Source organism: Rhinopithecus roxellana, chromosome 13 (genome assembly GCF_007565055.1).
Source record: "Rhinopithecus roxellana isolate Shanxi Qingling chromosome 13, ASM756505v1, whole genome shotgun sequence".
Taxonomy (NCBI): Eukaryota; Metazoa; Chordata; class Mammalia; order Primates; family Cercopithecidae; genus Rhinopithecus; species Rhinopithecus roxellana.
In genome coordinates, this window is record NC_044561.1 from 59,689,143 (window position 1) to 59,711,056 (window position 21,914).

General features: G+C 49.2%; 1 protein-coding gene across 2 annotated transcripts; it reads left to right on the forward strand.

The window, feature by feature from the left end:
* The first annotated feature begins 84 nt into the window (after positions 1-84).
* HDHD5 (haloacid dehalogenase like hydrolase domain containing 5) lies at positions 85-21,095 on the forward strand. Of its 2 annotated transcripts, none has more exons than XM_010368892.2 (8): positions 85-239; positions 9,989-10,192; positions 11,163-11,275; positions 13,175-13,268; positions 15,175-15,208; positions 17,078-17,252; positions 19,890-20,078; positions 20,269-21,095. In XM_010368892.2, exons 1-8 carry the CDS (start codon positions 114-116, stop codon positions 20,603-20,605), a joined length of 1,272 nt encoding a protein of 423 aa, XP_010367194.1. In that variant the 5' UTR covers positions 85-113; the 3' UTR covers positions 20,606-21,095. The 2 variants fall into 2 exon arrangements, with proteins under 2 accessions (XP_010367194.1, XP_010367195.1); XM_010368893.2 differs by lacking the exon at positions 85-239 and adding an exon at positions 299-650.
* The last annotated feature ends 819 nt before the right edge of the window (positions 21,096-21,914 follow it).

A 21,914-nucleotide genomic window follows, 5' to 3' on the forward strand; every position in this document is an offset into this window, starting at 1 on the left:
CTTACAGGACTACAACTCCCGTGATGCCGCGCGCGCCGACCGTTGATTGGCTGCGCGGCGGGCGGACTCGCGGGCGGGCGGCACGTTGTGCACGTGCGCGCGGCGACTGCCGGATGGCTGCGTGGGGCTGTGTGGCTTCTTTCGGCGCGGCGCGCAGGCTTTGCTGGCGGGCGGCGCGCGCGGCTGCGGGGCTCCCGGGCCGCCCCTTCCGCAGGGGCTATGCTGTGGGCCCAGCTCAGGTGAGGACGTCCGGGTTCCGGCCGAGCCACTCGCCACTCAGGGCCGGAGGCGGGGCGGGGAGCCGCGGGGAAGGAGGGACGGCCGGGCTGGCATCCCCGCCTCCTGGGAACTGCCTCGGCAGTCGTCGCGCCCGAGTGCGTCTAGCTCTTGCCGGGTGCCCGATGTGCCCTCCCTCCCGCTGACTCGCCCGCGGCCTCGGAAACGCTACTCCCGCGGGAGAGCGCTCGTCAGGACGGCCTCGGCCAGGCTGCTCGTCAGCCCCTGCGCTTCCCGGAGGTGTCCGCGTCCCTGTTTTCCCTGCGTGTTTTCTGATTTCCACCATGAGGACGTTTGGGACGTGATTTTCATCTGCATGTGGAGGAGACGGGACCCGGCGCCGGGAGCCGCGCCTGCGGGTGCGCCGCCCCCAAGTGCGTGTCGGTTTGATGCGGGACTTGGGTTCAGTTCAGCTCGCGGTGACCTCGGCTGAGCGCTGGAGGCTCCGTGGGCGGGAGCAGGAGGGCTGGAGCCGGCGCCTGCTGTGTGTCCGGCACGATAGTGGTGTGTGAGCCCCCCCGCGACGCTTCGGAGGAGGTGTGACCTTGTGTGGTGAGGAAGCCAAAGCGGGAGACGGCTGTGCCGGGACATTAAACCAGATTGGTGAGATCCACGGCTCCCACGCTCCCTTGGGCCGTTTTGCCTTTTCCTGTAAAAGGAACAACTTTGTCTTTTAAACCCACAAGTAATATTTTACATTAACATACTGATTTCACAGTAATCCTTGCTTTTTTTTTTTTTTTTTTTTAGACAGCGTCTCACTCTGTCACCAGGCTAGAGTGCAGTGGCGCAGTATCTGCTCACTGCAACCTCCACCTACCGGGTTCAAGCGATTCTCATACCTCAGCCTGCAGGGTTGCTGGGATTACAGGTGCGCGCCACCACACCTGGCTAATTTTTGTATTTTTAGTAGAGACAGGGTTTCACCATGTTGGCCAGGCTGGTCTCGAACTTTTGATCTCAGATGATCCGCCCATCTTGGCTTCCCAGAGTGGTGAGATTGCAGGCATGAGCCACTGCGACCGGCCAAACTACTTACATTAAAAAAACGCATAGTGCTTACTTTGTGCCAGGTTCTTCACAATTATTTGTATAATCTTTATAACAACTCCGAGGAAAGTACGATTATTAGTCTTCCCATTTTATAGATGGGGCAGAGGCACAGAGAGGTTAAGCAGCTTACCCAAGGGCACACAGCTGGTAAGTGACAGAATCTGGAACTCAGGTAGTCTGGTGCCAGAGTCTAAGCTCTTAACAGCTGTGTTATCTTTATGATTTTTACATATGGAGCAGCTAAGGTTCAAAGCAGCTGAGTGACTTGGCCAGTGTCACAGAGCTAGAGGTGACCAAGGTGGAAGTATGAAATGAGAATATGTTGATAAAAGGACTTACAAACTGTCAGGATATAAATATAAGGAAATATTGTCCTTATTTATAACTATTGTATTGGCTCTAGCATCTCTGCAGAGTCCCGAGATGTTTCCAAGTGACTGGTAGAGTAGAAAAAGAAGAATGCAGCATAGCATAGAGTTTGAGCATGAGCTTTAGAACTGAATCCTGTGCAGTCTGTTAGCAGCTTCACTTAAGGCAAGTTACTTAGCTTTCCAAGCTTCCGTTTCCCCATCTATGTAATGGATCTATTACTTGTAATCCCAGCTACTCAGGAGGCTGAGGCAGGAGAATCCCTTGAACCTGGGAGGGAAGTTGCAGTGAGTGGAGATTGGGCCACTGCACTCCAGCCTGGGCAACAGAGCAAGACTCTATCAAAAAAAAAAAAAAAAAGAAAATTAACCTTAACTTACTGTAACTTTTTTTGCTTTACCAAGTTTTTAATTTTTAAAACTTTTTACTTTTTTGTAATAGCAGTTAGCTTAAAACACAATACATTGTACAGCTGTACTAAATATCTTCATTTATATAATTGTTCCATAGCTTTTTTCTTTCTTTCTTTTTTCTTTTTTTGTGACGGTGTCTAGCTCTGTCACCCAGGCTGGAGTGCAGTGGTGCCATCTCGCCTCACTGCAACCTCCGCCTCACAGGTTCAAGCAATTCACCTTCCTCAGCCTCCCAGGTAGCTGGGATTACAGACGCCCGCCATCACGCCCAGCTAATTTTTGTATTTTTAGTAGAGACGGGGCTTCACCATATTGGCCAGGCTGGTCTTGAACTCCTGACCTCGTGATCCGCCTGCCTTGATCTCCCAAAGTGTTGGGATTACAAGCATGAGCCACTGCGCCTGGCCAACTTTTTTCTTTTGCTTTTTTTTTTTGAGATGGAGTCTCACTCACTCTGTCACCCAGGCTGGAGTACAGTGGTGTGGTCTCAGCTCACTGCAAGCTCTGCCTCCTGGGTTTATGCCATTCTCCGGCCTCAGCCTCCGGAGTAGCTGGGAGTACAGGCGCCTGCCACCACGCCTGGCTAATATTTTGTATTTTTAGTAGAGATGGTGTTTCGTGTGTTGGCCAGACTGGTCTCGAACTCCTGACCTCGTGATCCGCCTGCCTTGGCCTCCCAGAGTGCTGAGTGCTGGGATTACAGGCGTGAGCCACCGTGCCCTGCCTTAAAAAAATTTTTTTTAAACTTTTGTTAAAAGTGAAGACACAAACACATACTACTAGCCCAGGCCTACACAAGGTCAGGTCAGGTAGTCCATATCACTGTCTTCCGCCTTCATACCATGTCCCACTGGAAGGTCTTTAGGGCAGTCATATGCATGGGACTGTCATCTGTGCTAACAGTGCTGTCTTCCGTATATCTTCTGAAGAACCTCTCAGGCTCTTGAGGTGTCACTCTTACCAGAAATATGTCCATTGTGGTTTGCTTGGTTTCTTTTTTTGTCATAGGTTTGCTTGTAAGCGGATAATGTACCATAAACATTTTTCTCTAGTAATGAAAACCTTTTGGTGTTGGAGTTCATGTTTCAGACTTTTTAAGGAACTTGAGGTCTGTAAAAGCTTCTGCTGAACGCTTCACTGTGAATTTTCTTGAATGTTCTTATCTTTCTGCAGCTACCTTTTCTCTTGCCTCTTCTTCAGCTATGAGTTCCTGTTCCATTATAATCTTAAGGGACCATTGTATATGCACTGTGTCATTGACTGAAACATCGTTATGGTGCGTGACTGTATTACCATCTTGCATTAGTGTGGTACATTTGTTATAACTGATGTACAACTTCACTTTTTATGGTACTGGGTGCCTGGTTCTCTGTGTACATCCTGAAGGTTGGGGAGAGGTTTGTAGTGATGGATGAGGGAGCCTTATGGATATTGCTCAATTTTCCTGAAAACTTTGCTGTTCTAATTACAGGGCCTATGGATTCTTATTTTTAAGAAGGCAAATCTTGGGCCGGGCGTGGTGGGTCATGCCTGTAATCCCAGCACTTTGGGAGGCCAAGATGAGCGGATCATGAGGTCAGGAGTTTGAGACCAGCCTGGCCAATATGGTGAAACCCCGTCTTTACTAAAAATACAAGAAATAAGCCAGGTGTGTTGGTGTGTGCCGGTAGTCCCAGCTACTTGGGAGGCTGAGGCAGAAGAATCACTTGAACGCAGGAGGCGGAGGTTGTAATGAGTCGAGATTGCACCACTGCACTCCAGCCTGGGTGACAGAGTGAGACTCCTCAAAAAAAAAAAAAAAAAAAGGCAAATCTTATGACTTTACGCAATGACCATTAAAACTATGTATGGTAAATTTTGCAGCCATTGTACAAATGAGCTTTTTTTTTTTTTTAACTATGTAAGTTTTCAGAAATTCAGAAATTGGAATAATATGAACCCTTATGCCCATCTCCCAGATTGAGCAATGATTAACGTTTTTCCACACCTGCTTTGCTTATCTCCCTCCTCCTTTTTTTGTGGCTCTAAGATTTTAAAGTAAATCTCTGATTTCTTGTCATTTCAACCCTAAATTCTTCTGTGTGTACCTCTAAGAAAATAAGGACATTCTGGCTGGGTGCCATGGATCACACCTGTAATCCCAGCACTTTGGGAGTTGGAAGGATTACTTCAGCCCAGGAGTTCCAGACCAGCTCAGGCAATGTAGGGAGACCCTGCCTCTACAAAAAAAAAAAAAAAAAAAAAATTAGCCAGGCATGTGGTGGCACATGCTTGTAGTCCCAGCTACTTGGGAGGCTGAAGCAAAAGGATCCTTTGAGCTCAGGACGTTGAGGTTGCAGTAAGCTGAGATGACACTGGTGCACCCAGCCTTGGTGACAGAGTGAGACCCTGTTTTGTCTCAACCAAAAAATAAAAAAGAAAAGAAGGACATTCTGAACATAACCACAATGCCAATATGATACCTAACAACATTAGTAATTCCTTAATATCACTTAAAATCTAGGCCTTTAAAAATTTTTTTAATTTATTTTTTATTTTTATTTATTTATTTTTTGAGATGGAGTTTACCTCGTTGCCCAGGCTGGAGTGCAATGGTGTGATCTTGGCTCACTGCAACCTCCACCTCCTGAGTTCAAGCAGTTCTCCTGCCTCAGCCTTCTGAGTAGCTGGGATTACAGGCATGTGCCACCACGCCCAGCTAATTTTGTATTTTTAATAGAGACAGGGTTTCTCCATGTTGGTCAGGTTCATCTCAAACTCCCAACCTCAGGTGATCTGCCCGCCTCAGCCTCCCAAAGTGCTGGGATTACAGGCGTGAGCCACTGTGCCTGGCGCCTTTTTTTTTCTTAAACCAAAAAAATTGAGATAAAATGTAGGCCTTATTAAAATTTATCTGATTGTCTCCAGATTTTGAGCAAATGAGTTTTAAGTTTAAATTTTCGAACAGTATGCTCTGTTCATAATGGTACAAAAAAGAGATGTTAGGGCTGGGCATGATGGCTCAAGCCTGTAGTGCCAACACTTTGGAAGGCCCAGGTGGGAGGATCCCTTGAGCCCAGGAGGTTGAGGCTGCAGTGACCCTCGATTGTGTCACTGCACTACAGCCTGGGTGACGGAGCAAGGCTGTTTCTTAAAAAAAGTGTTGGCCGGGCACGGTGGCTCATGCCTGTAATCCCAGCACTTTGGGAGGCCAAGGCAGCAGATCACTTGAGTCCAGGAGTTCGAGACCAGCTTTGAGACCAGACCGACATGGCGAAACTGCATCTCTGCCAAGTACAAAAATTAGGCGGGTGTGGTGGTGTGCACCTATAGTCCCAGCTACTTGGGAGGCTGAGGTGGGAGGATCGCTTGAGCCCGGGTGGTGGAGGTTGCGGCGAGCCAAGATCACACCTCTAAAAAGTGTTGGAATCGCCCAGTCCTTACGTCCAGGGACTTACTTTCTAAGAGCCACTGTTTTCCTTCAGAAAGGGATAGGGTGGTCAGGAAGTGCTTATTTCTCCCTAACCGTTTATCCTTTGGGTCATTCAGCATCCAGTCAGCCTTTGTCGAGCACCTGTGAGTCTAAGCACTGTGCCAGGTATGGGAGTAAAGGGCAAATCACATCCACTCCTCCCTTTAAGCCCAGGCAGTGATTCTCCTTGAGAAGAGTAGGAAAATGAAATCTGGAAAGTGCTGTGGTTACTTTTCCCAGGAAGAATGCATGTAACATTTAAAGGGGCTTTATGAAATCTATCTGTAGGCCTAGGTTAGGACCCCCATTCTAGTGAGATTTCTTGGGGAATAGGGAGGGACTCCAGGGATCCTTGAGGGTACATGAGTATATTGACGAGAGAGAAGAAATGGAGCTCACAGCGGGGGGCTGGCAGGAGGTGGGGGAAGCAGTCCTGGGGTCCCCTGTTTTCTCTGAGGTGCTACCAAGTTGTCAGCTGAATTTGAGGCTGAATCATGAATCCAGCACTTGTGAACTAGGTGACCCTTGCTGAGTTCTCTCTGAGGTTGGTGTCTTATTTGTCCAGTCAGGTAATTTAGTGCCTGTATATTGAACACCTTGTATAAACCAGGCACATTTTGCTAGGCAAGGCCATTTGGAGATGCTGACACTTCCCCAAAGGGCTGCCAAAAAGAATACATAAAAATGCCTTTGTTACATGTCTGGCTGAGTGCTTGGGACAGTGACAGGTCTGGGTGCAACAGCATAATCCTGTGACGTCAAGGGTTAGAGGCACCATTTGTCCAGGCATTTCCTGTGTGGCTTGTGGGGCTTGGTCAGTTTTCTCTTGGCAGCTGTTTTTTGGTGTTCAGGTGTGATATCTTCTTGGCTCGAGGTGCTTCCTCCTGTTTTTCCAGGGTCCCTGCCCCGCTCCTACTTGGCTCTGTAGCTGTCATTGTCCAAGCTTGGAGGGCTGGGTACAAGCTAGCATGGAGGAGCTGGAAGACTGCCTCTCCCGGGGGTCTTGCCTGTTCAGTGGAAGGGAGATGGGATCATTACAGCCACTCCAGTCCCTATTTTACTGGACCCAGAGGCATCCCTCAGCTTCCTTGACCCCACATGCTCTTGGTTTTCCTCCTTGCACTGTCTTTTGCTGGCAGGTCTTGTGTGGTCCCTTCTTAAGTGGTATTGTTCTTCCTGGTTCTCTGAAAGGAGAGACCTTCCAAATTTTTCATCTCCAGGACCTGTCCAGTGCTGATGTCTCCACTTGCTTGTCTCCTGGTCCAAAGTGGGACTTAACCTTGTATCCTCCAATGACCTCTCACTGCCTGCTCCTACTGTGCCCTTGGGTTCAGTGACTCATACCAGCATCCATCCTCCCGGGTTCCCAGACCAAATTAAAAAAGCATGGGAGTCCCTATGGCTCCCTCTTCCCTCCACCCCTGTATCTGGATGGTTACCAAGTCATGACTGTTCTGTCTCTGATAATGCCCCCTGATCTCCATTCTTATCCCGCTCTCCCAGGTGAAACCTCCATCTTCTCTGTCTTGGATTGCGTTTGGTCCCACCTGGTCTTCTTTAACTCCTTTCAGTCTATCCAATGTGGTCTTTTCTCTGCAGCCAATTTTTTTTTTCTATAGTTCAGGTCTGATGATACTACTTTCCATTTTCAAACTCCTTAAATTAGCTTAGGAGACCTGTGATGGCCGATCTTCCCCACCCCTGTGGGTCAGGTGCCCCTGGTGTGGGCTCATCTCTTAGTGCAAGGCTCCCTGTAGACTGTCCTGGGGCTGTTTGTCTAATTGTCTTCTCATTGAACCATGTAGGCAGGCAGGAACCACTCATCTAGTCTGGGGGTGCAAGGAGTTTTGTTACAGGATATATTTAACACTTTCATTGCCTGGCACACAATTCTCTTTGAAGAAACTGCCTTTGTTTGATTCTGTTTATTTATTTAGAACTTACCTAGAATTGATTTGCACTTGCAAAAATGCTGCTGTTTTAGAGTTTGCTTTCTAGGCTGGTTGCTTGCTCTGTCACCCTAGCTAAGAAAGTAGGAACTGGAGCGCCATTTCTTTTCCTTTCTTTCTTTCTTTCTTTCTTCTTCTTCTTCTTCTTTTTTTTTTTTTAATGGAGTCTAGCTTTGTTGTGCAGGCTAGAGTGCAGTGGCGCGATCTTGGCTCACTGCAACCTCCGCCTCCCAGGTTCAAGTGATTCTCCTGCCTCGGCCTCCCGAGTAGCTAGGATGACAGGCGCCCACCACCACACCTGGCTAATTTTTGTATTTTTAGTAGAGGCGGGGTTTCACCATTTTGGCCAGACTGGTCTTGAACTCCTGATCTCAAGTGATCTACCCTCTTGAGCCTCCCAAAGTGCTGGGATTACAGGTGTGAGCCACCACACCTGGCCTGGAGCACCATTTCTGTTTCTGGTTGCTCTTTTTAAAGGGAGCTCTGTGCATAGAGTAGGTGTGTCAATAAGAATGACTTGACCGAGGTGGCACCAACAAAAGAAGAATAGCAAACAAGTTAGGTTAGATTTGTTTTGACGATTGAAGAACATCTTGTATGTCAACAGGCAGTTTATAAAACGAGAAATGGAATGATTTTTAAAAACAGCATTCAACTTTATAAATCCAGGAAATGCAGGTCGAGAAGAGATAATTTTTTACCTTTAAATTATCAAAAAGTGTGATCATTAACAAACAGATAGTTGTGAAAATCAATACTATAAGGGTAAAGTACATTGCCAGTGGACATGTTTTTGAACAGCAGTTTGTCAGCAGGTGTTTGTGTAATTACATTTGCTCTCTCTGATTTATTACTCCTATTTTTAAGAATCTAGCTCAAGGAAATACCCATAATGTGGGAAAAAAAATCAGTATTCCTGAAGAGGTTCCTTGTAGCATTATTTTTCATAGCAAAATTGTGGAAAACTGTCCAAACTATAGAGAACAATATTAGTGAATCATTCACTCAGAATAGTATGTAGCCAGAAATGATGTTTAGGAAATAGAGCTATGCATAATTAATATGGAATGATAGGGCGGGGTGCAGTGGCTCACGCCTGTAATCCCAACACTTTGAGAGGCCAAGGTGGGTGGATCACCTAAGGTCAGGATTTCGAGACCAGCCTGGTCAACATGGCGTAACCTCGTCTCCACTAAAAATACAAATATTAGCTGAGCATGGTGGGGTACACCTGTAATCCCAGCTATTTGGGAGACTGAGGCAGAAGAATCACTTGAACGTGGGAGGCAGAGGTTGCGGTGAGCTGAGATCGCGTTGCTGCTCTCCAGCCTCGGCGACAGAGCAAGACTCTGTCTCAAAAAAAATAAAAATAAAAATAAAAGATAGCCAAGAGATACCAACTAAAAAAGTAAGATGGAAAACAAAGTCAACATGATTCTATGTGTGTGTTAAGATTAGAAAGTTGTGTATACTATGGATTTATAAAAGCCTTCTGGAAATTAGGCAAGACAGGAAGAGGACTAAGTAAGTTGGAGACAAGAAACTTCTGAAACATTTTTATATTGTCTGTAGTGATTGAGGTTATATTTTTTTAACTTTTTGCTGTAATAAAATCTTAAAAGATGGTTATAAAGGCTATTGTAATCCATAAAAATATTTATCATATGTGAAGCAAAAAAGAACGAGATGATGCAAAATTGCATATAATACAGTTGTAGCTACAAGACAAATATAAGAATAGAGAAAAAAGGGAAACTATTAATTGGTTGTTTTAAAGTGTTGGGGTTAGGCCGGACTCGGTGGCTCACACCTAATAATCCTAGCACTTTGGGAAGCTGAGGCGGGAGTATCCCTTGAGCCCGGTGGGTCAAGGCTGCAGTGAGCCATGATCACACCACTGTACTCCAGTCTGGGCGACAGGAAGACTCTGTCTGTAAAAACAAATGATTAAAAATAAGTGTTGGGATTATATTTTCTTTGGATTTCTCTATTTTCTAATTTTAAAATTATCCTATAAGAATCCTGTCTTCATTTTTTTGTTCTTTTTTTTTTTGAGATGGAGTCTCGCTCTGTCGCCCAGGCTGGAGTGCAGTGGCCGGATCTTGGCTCACTGCAAGCTCCGCCTCCCGGGTTCACGCCATTCTCCTGCCTCAGCCTCCCCAGTAGCTGGGACTACAGGCGCCCGCCACCTCGCCTGGCTAATTTTTTGTATTTTTTAGTAGAGACGGGGTTTCACCGGGTTAGCCAGGATGGTCTCGATCTCCTGACCTCGTGATCCGCCCGTCTCGGCCTCCCAAAGTGCTGGGATTACAGGCCTGAGCCACCGTGCCCGGCCATTTTTTTGTTCTTTCTGACAGGTTTTCAAGGGACATGAGTGACCCGAGGATGGTGTTGAGCCTCTCTTTGTAAGGTTTGTTTCTTTGTTCTCGTCCTACCTCTTGACTCACGTACTGGTAATTATCTTACCATCTCTGCAGAGCCCGCCCACCTTTGGGTTCCTGTTGGACATCGATGGAGTGCTTGTGCGGGGCCACAGAGTGATCCCTGCTGCTCTGGAAGCCTTCCGAAGGCTGATGAACTCCCAAGGGCAGCTGCGGGTGCCCGTGGTTTTTGTTACAAATGCTGGGAACAGCTTACAACACAGCAAAGCCCAGGAGCTGTCAGCCCTGCTGGAGTGCGAGGTGAGAAGGCAGACAGAGGCATGGAAGCCCACGGACCTGGTTCTTAATGGAGCCCCTGCCCCAACTCCAAGTCCCTTTCCCTTGGGTTGGGATATGGAATCACCTGGTCCTAGGTCATGGCCACAGCTGAACACAGAAATCCTGCCTGTGTATTTGGTAGTTGTAGTTTATGTCCTTGTATCTGTTTCTTTTCTTCTGGGTATTGGGGGTGTGAGTCCCTGGAAAGCAAAGGTCACACACGTGTCTGGAACTCTGCATAGCAGGAATAGCAGGTGCAGCTCTGAAGTCACACCTTGGCTTTCCTGAGTATGATGTGTACACCTGAAGGAGTCCTGTCCTCTTCAGCCACCTGCAGCCCTGCACCATATCCCAACTTTGATGCATTCTTGTTTGTTGAGGGTGAATTCAGCTTTTGGAAAGAGTCCTTTGGAGCCAAGAGAGTAAATAAAATGGCTGGTTTATTAGATGATGCTGTTCAAAGTTGCATGTAAAGTGTGATGGAATAAAATTGATTCCTTGCTGTGATTTCCAGAGAGAATTCCAAAAATCTTCCAACTAAAGGCTGCATTGTTAGGGTTAGTAAAAATGTTAAGCAGCTAAGTCTTAGCAGAACTGAAAATAGAAAGTAAAAGACCAATTTCTGTGACAGTGACAGGGAGCACACATGAACCCTGTGGCTTCCAAACGGGGGCTTGGGAAATCCAAACTGAACCTGACGGGATGGTGGTGGCGAGTAGTCAGAACCCACATCTGTGGCATTTCTGGTCTCTTGTTTTGTGTGGCAAGAACCAAATGAGACAGGTTCTTCTCACATCTGTTTGGGTGCCTTTTAGAAGTGCTGCTGGGTGCTAGAAAGGGCTTTGCTCACCTTTCTTTTTCTGAGCAGGCTAAAGGACCTGCCACCTGTCTCATTATTTCCCTCAACAGTTCTGTCTTCCTCTGCCCTCCCCTGTCTTGGCTGTCCCTACAGGTGGATGCAGACCAAGTTATCCTCTCTCACAGCCCCATGAAGCTCTTCTCAGAGTACCATGAGAAGCGGATGCTGGTGTCTGGGCAGGGGCCTGTGGTGGAAAATGCCCAGGGGTATCCTTTTGGTCTTAACTCTGGGTGAAGGGAAGGGGCAGGGCCGGGGCATTTCCTCCATTAGCTGAGTGGGGACTGTAGTGAGGAGTGCTGGGTGCTGGGGTACACAGGCGATGTTGTGGGCTCAGGGGAGGGAGGAAAGCTCCCGATTGTGGTCAGTCCTCATGTCTGGTGGTTTCCAGAAGCCAGTCCTTATACCCCCGCATCAGAATCCTCCGGGGGGCTTAAAATACAGATTCCAGGGTGTCTGTGCTGGAGCCTTAATTCACTAGGTCTAGGGTAAAACTCAGGAATCTGTATTAAAAAAAAAAAAAAAAAAAAAACACCTCTCTTAGTGGTTCTGTAACTAGGTTTGGGAACCCCTGCTCTAGCCTCTTCCTTGGGGTGCCCAGTCAGTTTATTAGCCAGTGGTAGTGAAGCAGCTATGGGGAGCTTGTCTCTGGGAGCCTGCGGAGTAATACCTGGCCCCTGTTTCAAGCAACTGAGCTGTGCTGAGCACGTCCTGTGTACCAGTGGTGTGCCGCACACTCTGAATGGAATGAGGACCGGGATGAGGACGTGGAGCTGACGAATCAGTCAAGGCCTTGTGCTTGAGGAGGCAAGAATAACCCCGTGCGCAATAAAGGAGCGTTTACGATGGTGTGTGATTGAAGTCCTACAAGCTCACAGGAGCTGCGCCACAGGCGTTGAGGGGAGGGGTTGGAGTATCCCTGGGGCAGGAGTTGCCTGTGGCTTCTTGGAGGGGTACAGTGGAGCCCCGGGAGATGGCTAAGCTTTCTTAGGCAGGGGAAGTAGGAGGTTGGGAATGGGATAGGGAGAGGAATGAAAGAACAGGAAGGGTGGGTGGTGCCAGGGTGTCGGGAACCTTGGAAGTAAACTTGAAGAGTCTGACCAACTTCTCAGGGCAATGGAGGGCAGAGCAGGCTTTATTGCTGATGGGGCAATCTGATAGAATCAGGATTTTGGGGAAATTCATTTTGAAAGTAATCTGAAACCATGTCCAGTTAAGATTGCAAGTTGGAATTGAGGACAGGAAGATGGAGGCAGGAAGACAGGATGAAGCTGGCTTGTCCCTCCCCAAGGCCTCCTCTTCCTTGCTGATTTGGGTTCATCCTTTAAGATTTTAGCTCCAGCCCTACTTCTCCATGACTCCTCTGGACTCCCCAGCCCACTGAGGAGTCTCTTCTGAACTCAGCAGTGACTGGCAGCACTGTTCTTAGAACACTGGTTTTCATGGGCTCTGAATGTGCTAGGCTCCTTGGGGACAGCACCTTTTTCTTTTTTTTCTTTTTTTTTTTTTTTTTTTTTTTTTTAGACAGGGTCTCACTCTGTTGCCCAGGTTGGAGTGCAGCAGTGCAATCATAGCTCACTATAGCCTTGACCTCCTGGGCTCAAGTGATCCTCCTGCCCCAGCCTCCTGTGTAGCCTCCTGAGTAGACTACAGGTGTGTACCACCATGCCTAACTGACTTTATTTGTAGAGACAAGGTCTCACTATGTTGCCCAGGCTGGCCTGGAACTCCTGGCCTCAAGCCATCCTGCTGCCTCAGCCTCCCAAAGTGCTGGGTTTTCAGGCATGACCCACTGCACCCAGCTGGGGACAGAGATTCTTACGTGCCTTTGCCCCGTGGGCTGTGCCCAGCGTAGGACCTGGTAGCTGGCATATGCCTGGTGACTGCTGGTGGGTTAGCCAGGAGCTGCCCTCTCTACTCTGGCTGTGCAGTTATAGCCTGTCTGCCAGCACCTGCAGAATTTGTGCCATCCTTGCTGAGCTCTGCTTGGTGCCCTCCTCCCTGGCTTGAACAGGAGTAGGTTGTGTTCCCTTCACTTGTGATTTGATGCATTCAGAAAGGCTTCTTCCCCAAGAACTGTCCAGCATTACTTCCTGAGCTTGCTCCAGGCTGGGCTTCCGAAATGTTGTTACCATGGATGAGTTGCGGATGGCCTTCCCTCTGCTTGACATGGTGGACCTGGAGCGGCGGCTGAAGACCACGGTAATAAGGAGCACGGGTTGGGCTGTGTCATCCTTCACTCCAGTGCCCTGAATTGGCTGTGTCGCTGACCTTGCAAGCCCTTCTGCAGAGCTGTGATTTGTCCATGCTTCTGCATGTCCATTGCCTCTTTGGAGGCACATCTGGCTAAGGGTTTTGTTCCCTGAATTTATGAGAATGGCCCAGAGGCTGGCTGCGGTGGCTTACACCTGTAATCCCAACGCTTTGGGAGGACTGTTTGAGCCCCGGAGTTCAAGACCAGCTTGGGCAACATAGTGAGACCCCGTCTCTACAAAAAAATTAAAAAAATTATTGGTCAGGTATGGTGGGTCACGCCTGTAATTCCAGCACTTTGGGAGGCCAAGGCGGGTGGATCACCTGAGGTTGGGAGTTCCAGACCAGCCTGGCCAACATGACGAAACCCCGTCTCTACTAAAAATGCAAAAATTAGCCAGGAACAGTGATGGACGCCTATAATCCCAGCTACTTGGGAGGCTGAGGCAGGAGAATCGCTTGAACCCAAGAGGCGGAGGTCGCAGTGAGCCGAGATCACACCAGTACTCCAGCCTGGGCGACAGAGTGGGACTGCGTCTCAAAAAAAAAAAAAAAAAAAAAAAAAGCCAGATATGGTGGCGTATGCCTGTAGTCCCAGCTACACAGGAGTCTGAGGAAGGAGGGTTGCTTGAGCCCAGGCGCTGGAGGCTGCAGTGAGCTGTGATCACTGCACTCCAGCCTTGGCGACTAAGTGAGACCCTGTCTCAAAAAAAAAGGAAAAAATTAGCCCAGAGAAGTGAATGGCTTTACTCCCTGTCCTCTCTGTATTGTTTGTAATTACCTGGGAACCCCTTTCAGAATCACAGCATCCCTTCCAACAGGGAGTTCCAGACTTACTGGCCGGCCTTCCCAGTGCTGCCCAGGAGAGCTGCTGGCCATTGTGAAGTTAGCAATCCTGAAGCCCGGCACTGAGCTGCCCTTGGGAGAGGCGGCTTGCTTGCAGAGGAAGCACTGGCCGGTCTGCACATCTGCCCAGGTGCCCTGTGTGCTGGCCTCATTTTTGAGCACTGACTTTGTCCGCCGTCTCATCTGATCCCTGGTGATCCTCTGCAGCATGACTGCCATCTCTTGAGGTGCCTGTTGGCTCACTTTCTCCTCATCGCACTGTCTACGTATCACATAGCCCAGGTCTTGAGTCAGACCATTCTCACAGTTTGACTACATGCAGTTATAAACAGATAACTTACTTTTATTTGCAGATATAGCTTAAGTCCTTCCTCCTCCAAAGCTTTCTGATGGAACAGAGCACTTCCTCTCCTGTGAGGGCTTTCTCCCTGACCTGTGCAAGAACCATTCTGTGGAGAACCAGAATGTCAGAGTTGGAACAGATCTCAGAATAGCTCAGAGACAGCCCCACACAGGGGAGTGACCTGTCCTGGGTCACATAGTTGGTTGGTGGCAGAGCCAAGACTACCATGGCCTGGGGATGGAATGGACCCTCGAGGCTGGTTGAGTGAAGCTGCCTGCTCAAGAACTGACATGAGGAGAAATGGCCCATCAGGCCCCGATGCCGCCTTCGTCTCCACGGGCTCACCTGCATCCTTAGCTGCCTGATTCTAGACTCTTACTTGGCTGTGTCTTGTGTCCTCTCCCACCAGAGAAAGACACCTGACCACCCTTCCTCCTGGTGACTTCACACGTGGTGTCCTGCCTGTTCTGTGGCCCCACCTGGCCATTGTCTTTTCGCCTTTCTCCCATCTTCCTCAGTCCTCTCCAGCTTTCCCTTGGCTTGGGCTTGGCCACGAGTATGGGGTCTGTGGAGTGTGTCTCCCCTCCCAGCATCCCAGAGGTGGAGGTGTGGTTCTCCAGGGGTGGACGGTGACTTGTGTTTATAGCCTCTCCTTTGTCTCTGCAGCCCCTCCCGAGGAATGACTTCCCCCCCATTGAAGGTAAGAGAGGTCGCCTTTGATGAGTTGTGAGGTCTTTTCTCCCTCTCCTCTCTGGCCCTCAGCCTGTCTCTGTGTGACTGCCTGCAGCCTGGTTCAGCAGCAAGGGGGCCTTGGAGTCAGGACACCTGGGCTCTGGTCTGGATCTGCCACTCACCACCTCTGAGACTGTTGTTAGTCTTTCCTTCCCCGTGCCACTCACTATTGCAGGAAAACCGTAAGCTTAGAGAATTTTAGCAGTGGAAAGGCACCTAGAGGTGATCCACTCTAGTGTTTCTCAACTTTTAAACCTAGTTCTCCCCTTTTTATAGCAAGAACGTTGGAATATCCCCTTTATTATCCTGAAGTGAAATTCATAGGTAATATAACTTCTATACACACATATTAAAAATTAGTTCAGTATAAAGCTCTAACTGTAATAGGGAGATATAAAAGGAAACATTTTTAGTAAGAAGATAATGTATTTCAGTATGTAGTAATTATCCAAGAAGTAAAATGGTTGCACTAAACAGAATCACCATGAATGTTAACAGCTACAAATGCAGGCTGATGTAAGTGTGTTCATAGGTGTGATAGGCGTGATTTACAGGTGACTCAGAAATCAGGGGCAGCATTGCCATTGGTCAAGTGATTTTCCCAAACGGAACAACTCCTGGTAGAGTTTTCAAAAGGCAACGTACAGTCTTCTCTTGACTTACAGGATAGTTGTATTTTTGGAAAAATCGATGTTTATTGAAACTGTACAAAAATACTTCGTGACTGTATGTAAAATAGAATTGTTCAAGTAATTCTGAAAAGGTTGTTCACCTATGTGGATATCAGGATATCAGGTGGGACATTCAAATGTTATTAAGACATGGGAAAGATTTTTCTTTTTCTTTTTGTTGTTTTGTAGAGACGGGATCTCACTATGTTGCCTAGGCTAGTCACAAACTCCTGGGCTCAAGCAGTCCTACCACCCTGGCCTCCCAAAGTCCTGGAATTACAGACACAAGCCACCACACGCAGCCACGGGATGGTTTTTTTAAAAATTAATTTTAATTTTACTGTGGGATAGGTTTTGATTGCGCAGGATTGTCCTAAGTATGTAGCATCCCTGGCCCCCTCCCACAACCTTCACTTGCTAGGTTTTAGTCATTGTGACAATTAAAATTGCCCCTGATTTCTAAAGCACCTCATAAGGGGTGGTGCTGCCCCATTGAGAATCACTGGTCTGGTGCAGTTCACCGGCCCTGTACCTTAGTGTCAGCAGAGTCCTTTGCCTAGTGCTTCCTGTGTGTCTAGTCCTGGGCTGTTTACTGATGATATAGTTCATTTTTATCCTCACAATAGCATTATAAGTAGTGTTGCTGTTATGTAGTTGCAGTTGAGGAAACTGGGGCTTGGAGAAGAGAAGTTACTTGCCCACAGTCATACAGGAAGATTGGTGGAGTCCAGGTTGGGGTTCAAGTCTGTATCACTCCACACCCCCTCTCCTGGCTGTTAGGTTCTGCTGGTCCCTGGGGCTCAGAAAGAAGTGACTGAGGGAACAGGAGCCCTTGCTAAGTCGTGTGAGGGAGAGCATGGTGGCAGAGCCCCAGCCAGCAAGGAGAAGTAGGCCTGAGACATGCTGCTTTTGTTTTGTAACCTCTTCTGTGAAGCACCAGTGGACTGAAGTCAGAATGGGAGCCCTCAGGAATCTCCTTCCTGGGCCCTGGGCCTTGTGCACCCAGGGTAGATGGGTAAGGGGCTCTACTAGGCTTGTTGGGGAGCTGTGCCCTGCCCAGCTGGGTGCACCATGGGTAGAGGGCTTGTGGGCAGGTAGCCCTAGCTGGCATCCTGAGGGCCTGCCACCTGCCCTGCAGCCCTCACCTGCGCCTCTGTTCTTTAAAGGGGTGCTCCTCCTAGGGGAGCCAGTCCGCTGGGAGACCAGCCTGCAGCTGATCATGGATGTCCTCCTCAGCAATGGGAGTCCTGGGACTGGCCTGGCGACACCCCCCTACCCTCACCTCCCCATCCTGGCCAGCAACATGGATCTCCTGTGGATGGCTGAAGCCAAGATGCCCAGGTGAGGACACAAAGCTCCCAACCTTGGTCTGGTGGTCCACTCCTGGCTGCTGCCTGGGCAGTCCTGCAGGCAGCTCCCACCCGTCATCCTGACACCGGGGTGCTCGGACCTTACTTAGGTAGGCCCTGTTGTTGCTGCAGTAACCTGGCCTTTGGAAGGGCTTTCAAGGATCACTCCATGTATTTGTTACTAAACCTAAACTACAGATTACGGAGTCTGAGGATGTATTGAGAGGATGTTTCACACATGACCCCTGCCCCCTATAATCTTAGCAGAACATGCTCTTTGTGTCTGTGGACCCAAACCGTGGATACTTCTTGTGCTGTATCAGTGGACATTCAGTTGCCCTTCCTTCCTTGGCTCTACCCTGTAGCATTGGTTCTTTCACTTTCTTGTTTCCTTTTACCCTTAAGACATAGGGCAGGAGGAAGCAAGCATTTGCCTTGTGTGTGTGTGTGTGTGTGTGTGTGTGTGTGTGTGGAGATAGGGTCTCACTCTCTTATCCAGGCTGGAGTGCACTGGTGCGGTCATAACTCACTGCAGCCTTGAACTCTTGGCCTCAAGTGATCCCCCTGCCTCAGCCTCCAAAAGTGCTGGGATTACAGACGTGCACCATCATGCCAGCTAAGGATTGTTCCATTGGTTGCATAGACCAGAGAACTGAGACCCAGCGGATAAGTGGCTTTCTCAGGGGCATGCAGGTGCCTACACTCCCTGCTCAGCTGTGTTGGTATCATCTGTTCTGTCTTATTCTGGGGCTAGCACAGATAGAGGCAGCCCTTTTTTGGCCCTCAAGGTGCTTACATGAAGGCCAGCTGACAGCTGCTGTGTACTGTTTGGTTGCTGTTATCTGCATGGCCAGACTCTTGAGTCAGCCTGCTGTTGACCCCCAGTCAACAGTGCTCATCAGCAGAGGGTGGGCATGGCCCAGTACTGCCTCAGGGCCCATCTCAGTAGTCCTAGAGAGACGGGGGTATGGGATGCTCTTGTCACTTTTAAAGTGTATGTCTGTGGCTCGAGGCTTGGCATTGTCTCTGAAGTATTATTCCTAGAGGAGGGATGCTGACACTAGATCAGTGGGCTTGGTTGGTTATGTTGCTGTGAACTGAAAAGCAAGGGGCAGGTTTCAATTTATAAACCAGATTTTAGATGAACTTTTTAAATTAAAAATAGAATTCTTTACATAAATGACACTGAAAAATGTGGTGGCTCACGCTTGTAATACCAACACTTCGGGAGGCCGAGGTGGGTGGATCACCTGAGATCAGGAGTTCAAGATCAGCCTGGCCAACATGGCAAAACCCCGTCTTTAATAAAAATATAAAAATCAGCGGGGCACGGTGGTGCGCACCTGTAATCCCAGCTATTTGGGAGGCTGAGGCAGGAGAATCGCTTGAACCCAGGAGGTAGAGGTTGCAGTGAGCCAAGACTGCACCCAAGCGCCAGCCATCATATCAGCATTCCAGGTGTCAGGAAAGAGTTGGGGAGGGCAGAGAGGGCGGAGAAGAATACCCTGTTCCCAGTTTTTTTTTTTTTTAGATGGAGTCTTGCTCTTTCGCCCAGGTGGAGTGCAGTGGTGCAGTCTTGGCCCACTGCAGCCTCCGCCTCCTGGGTTCAAGCGATTCTCCTGCCTCAGTCCCCCAAGTAGCTGGGACTACAGGCATGTGCCACCATACCCAGCTAATTTTTGCATTTTTAGCAGAGAAGGGGTTTCACCATGTTGGCCAGACTGGTCTTGAACTCCTGACCTCAGGTGATCCACCTGCCTTGGCCTCCCAAAGTGCTGGGATTACAGGCATGAGCCACTGTGCCTGGCCCCCTGTCCCCAGTTATAAGGATGCTTACTAAAAGTTTAGCCCAGCATTCTGCTTTCCTTGACTGTAGCTTAGTCACATGGCCACACCTCACTGGAAGGGAGGCAAGGGAAAGTCTTTTTCACACCTAGTGGTAATATGGTCAGCTGAAAATGGACACCAGCAAAGAAGGGAGAAGGGCAACCGTAGTCTGCCCCAGCTGTACAGCAGGATTTAAGCTCTGGAGTCAGACTGAGTTGTAATCCTAGCTCTGCCATCTTGAACAAATTACTTAATCTTGCTGTGCCTTGGTTTCCTCATTTTACAAATAGTGTCATCTCATGGAATTTTTCTGAGAGGGAAATGTGAAATACTGCCTCCAGTGCCAGCACAGTGTCTGCTACATGTCAGCTCTTACCCTGGGGAAGAGGCTGGTCTGTGTGGTTGCTGCTTAGACAGTGGCAGTCCTATTCTCTATAAGAGCCTGGAGCCGGGCGCGGTGGCTCAAGCCTGTAATCCCAGCACTTTGGGAGGCCGAGACGGGCGGATCACGAGGTCAGGAGATCGAGACCATCCTGGCTAATACGCTGAAACCCCGTCTCTACTAAAAATACAAAAAAACTAGCCGGGCGACGAGGCGGGCGCCTGTAGTCCCAGCTACTCGGGAGGCTGAGACAGGAGAATGGCGTGAACCCGGGAGGCGGAGCTTGCAGTGAGCTGAGAGCCGGCCACAGCACTCCAGCCTGGGCGGCAGAGCAAGACTCCGTCTCAAAAAAAAAAAAAAAAAAAAAAAAAGAGCCTGGAGATCAGGAAGACTGAACTGCTGCATGCTCGTTTCTGGCAGGTTTGGACATGGCACCTTTCTGCTGTGCCTGGAAACCATTTACCAGAAAGTGACGGGCAAGGAGCTGAGATACGAGGGCCTGATGGGCAAACCCAGCATCCTCACTTACCAGTACGCCCAGGACCTGATCAGACGACAGGCGGAGAGGCGGGGCTGGGTCGCCCCCATCCGGAAGCTCTATGCTGTGGGGTAGGCTCTGCTCCTCCTCCTTCATCCCTTTTATGACGTCCCCTTCCCTCCCTCCCTCTCTAGTCTTACCCCCGTTTCCCTATATCTCATTCACTCTTCTGCCCCGAAACTCTTCTCTGCTCCCTTTGCTTTGCAACATTGAGTTAGGGTTTTCTCCTTTTTCCTCTTCCGGTGTGGCTGCCCCTGCCAGTGACAACCCTATGTCTGACATATACGGCGCCAACCTGTTCCACCAGTACCTGCAGAAGGCGACGCGTGACGGGGCGCCAGAACTAGGGGCCGGGGGCCCACAGCAGCAGCAGCCCTCAGCAAGCCAGAGCTGCATCTCCATCTTGGTGTGCACAGGCGTCTACAATCCCAGGAACCCGCAGTCCACGGAGCCTGTCCTTGGAGGAGGGCAGCCCCCATTCCACGGGCACCGAGACTTATGCTTCAGTCCAGGGCTCATGGAGGCCTCCCACGTGGTGAATGACGTGAATGAGGCTGTGCAGCTGGTCTTCCGCAAGGAGGGCTGGGCTTCGGAGTGAGGGCAGTGCGGTGGAGGCGAGGGGGTTGAGCCTGGACCTGTGGGCGAGTCCCATTGGCTGGGCTCTGGCCTGATCACTGGGCTCAGGTCAGGGCTTGGTTCCCTTGCCACAATTCCTGCTGCCCCATGAGTGTGGCATTACTGGTCACTTAGAAGAAGACCGTGGCTCTTTTTCCCTGCTGGGTAGCATTTTGTATGGAACTGTCAGAATTTTCTGGGCACAGTACCCTTGTGCCTCTCCTGGCAGGCCATTCTCTTCACCTGTGTGCCTCAGTGTCCTCCTCATTTCAGTAGGAACTTCTGAAAAGGGGGAGGCAGTGTGGAATACTGTGGACGTCTGTGCAGAGCCTTTGCCAGCACTGAAGGCGTGCAGCCTGTCGGCAGAGTGTCTTAACACCAGATGCTACTTTTTACTGTATTGTAGTTTATTGTCCAGAGATTTGGGGCTTTTTAAAAAATTAAAATAATCATAATAAATATTCATGATGCTGTCTCTTGTGAAGCTCTGTCTGGAGTGCACTAAAAGTCCTGTGGGAAAAGGAGAAGGAGTGAGTGGTGTGGGCAGCCCAGGGGCTGGGAGATGGGTGGCATTTCAGCTCCACGAGGTGCCCACATCTCCTTTCCTACCTCCCGCCCCCAAGCCCATACCCATTCTGGGCTGTGAAGCTTGAGGTTATCTAGGAATGAGTTTGGCATGTACTTAGCTGTACTTAGCAACTTCCCTGGAGTGGAAAAGGAGGGATCTTGTTACTGATGGTTCTAAAGGAAGCAGCTCTTCCTGCAGTGATTCTAGAAAACATGCCGCTTCCTGCATCCCTTCCTCTAGGAGTAACCAACTTCATTTCTTCATTTGTGTCACCCATGGCCTCAGCATCTGCAAATCCCCCACTCAGTTCTCGTCCTTATTTTATTCCAGTAGCCGTTTGCGTTTGACACAGCTGATACTTCCCTCCCTTGTTCTTTTTTTATTCTTTAGAGATGGAGTCTTGCTCTGTCATCCATGTTGGAGTGCAGTGGCACAATCATGGCTCCCTTGAACCTCCCGGGTTCAGGCAATTCTCCCACCTCAGCCTCCTGAGTAGCTGGTACTACAGGCACACGCCACCACGCCTGGCTAATTTTTTTATTTTATTTTTTATTTTTGGTAGAGACAGGGTTTCACCATGTTGACCAGGCTTGTCTGAAAGTCTTGGCCTCAAATGATCTGCCCGCCTTGGTGTCCCAAAGTGCTGGCATTACAGGAGTGAGCCTCCACGCCTGGCCTCCTTGCCTCATTCTTAAAGCCCTCTTGGCTCTCTCCGCCTGACTAT

What these genes read in the sequence shown, in the direction of transcription:
- HDHD5 (XM_010368892.2), top strand. Translation starts at nt 114, where the DNA reads ATGGCTGCGTGGGGCTGTGTGGCTTCTTTCGGCGCGGCGCGCAGGCTT. An exon ending in TGACTTCCCCCCCATTGAAG is followed by an intron (nt 15,209 to 17,077) that starts GTAAGAGAGGTC and finishes TGTTCTTTAAAG; the next exon opens with GGGTGCTCCTCCTAGGGGAG. An exon ending in GCTGAAGCCAAGATGCCCAG is followed by an intron (nt 17,253 to 19,889) that starts GTGAGGACACAA and finishes CGTTTCTGGCAG; the next exon opens with GTTTGGACATGGCACCTTTC.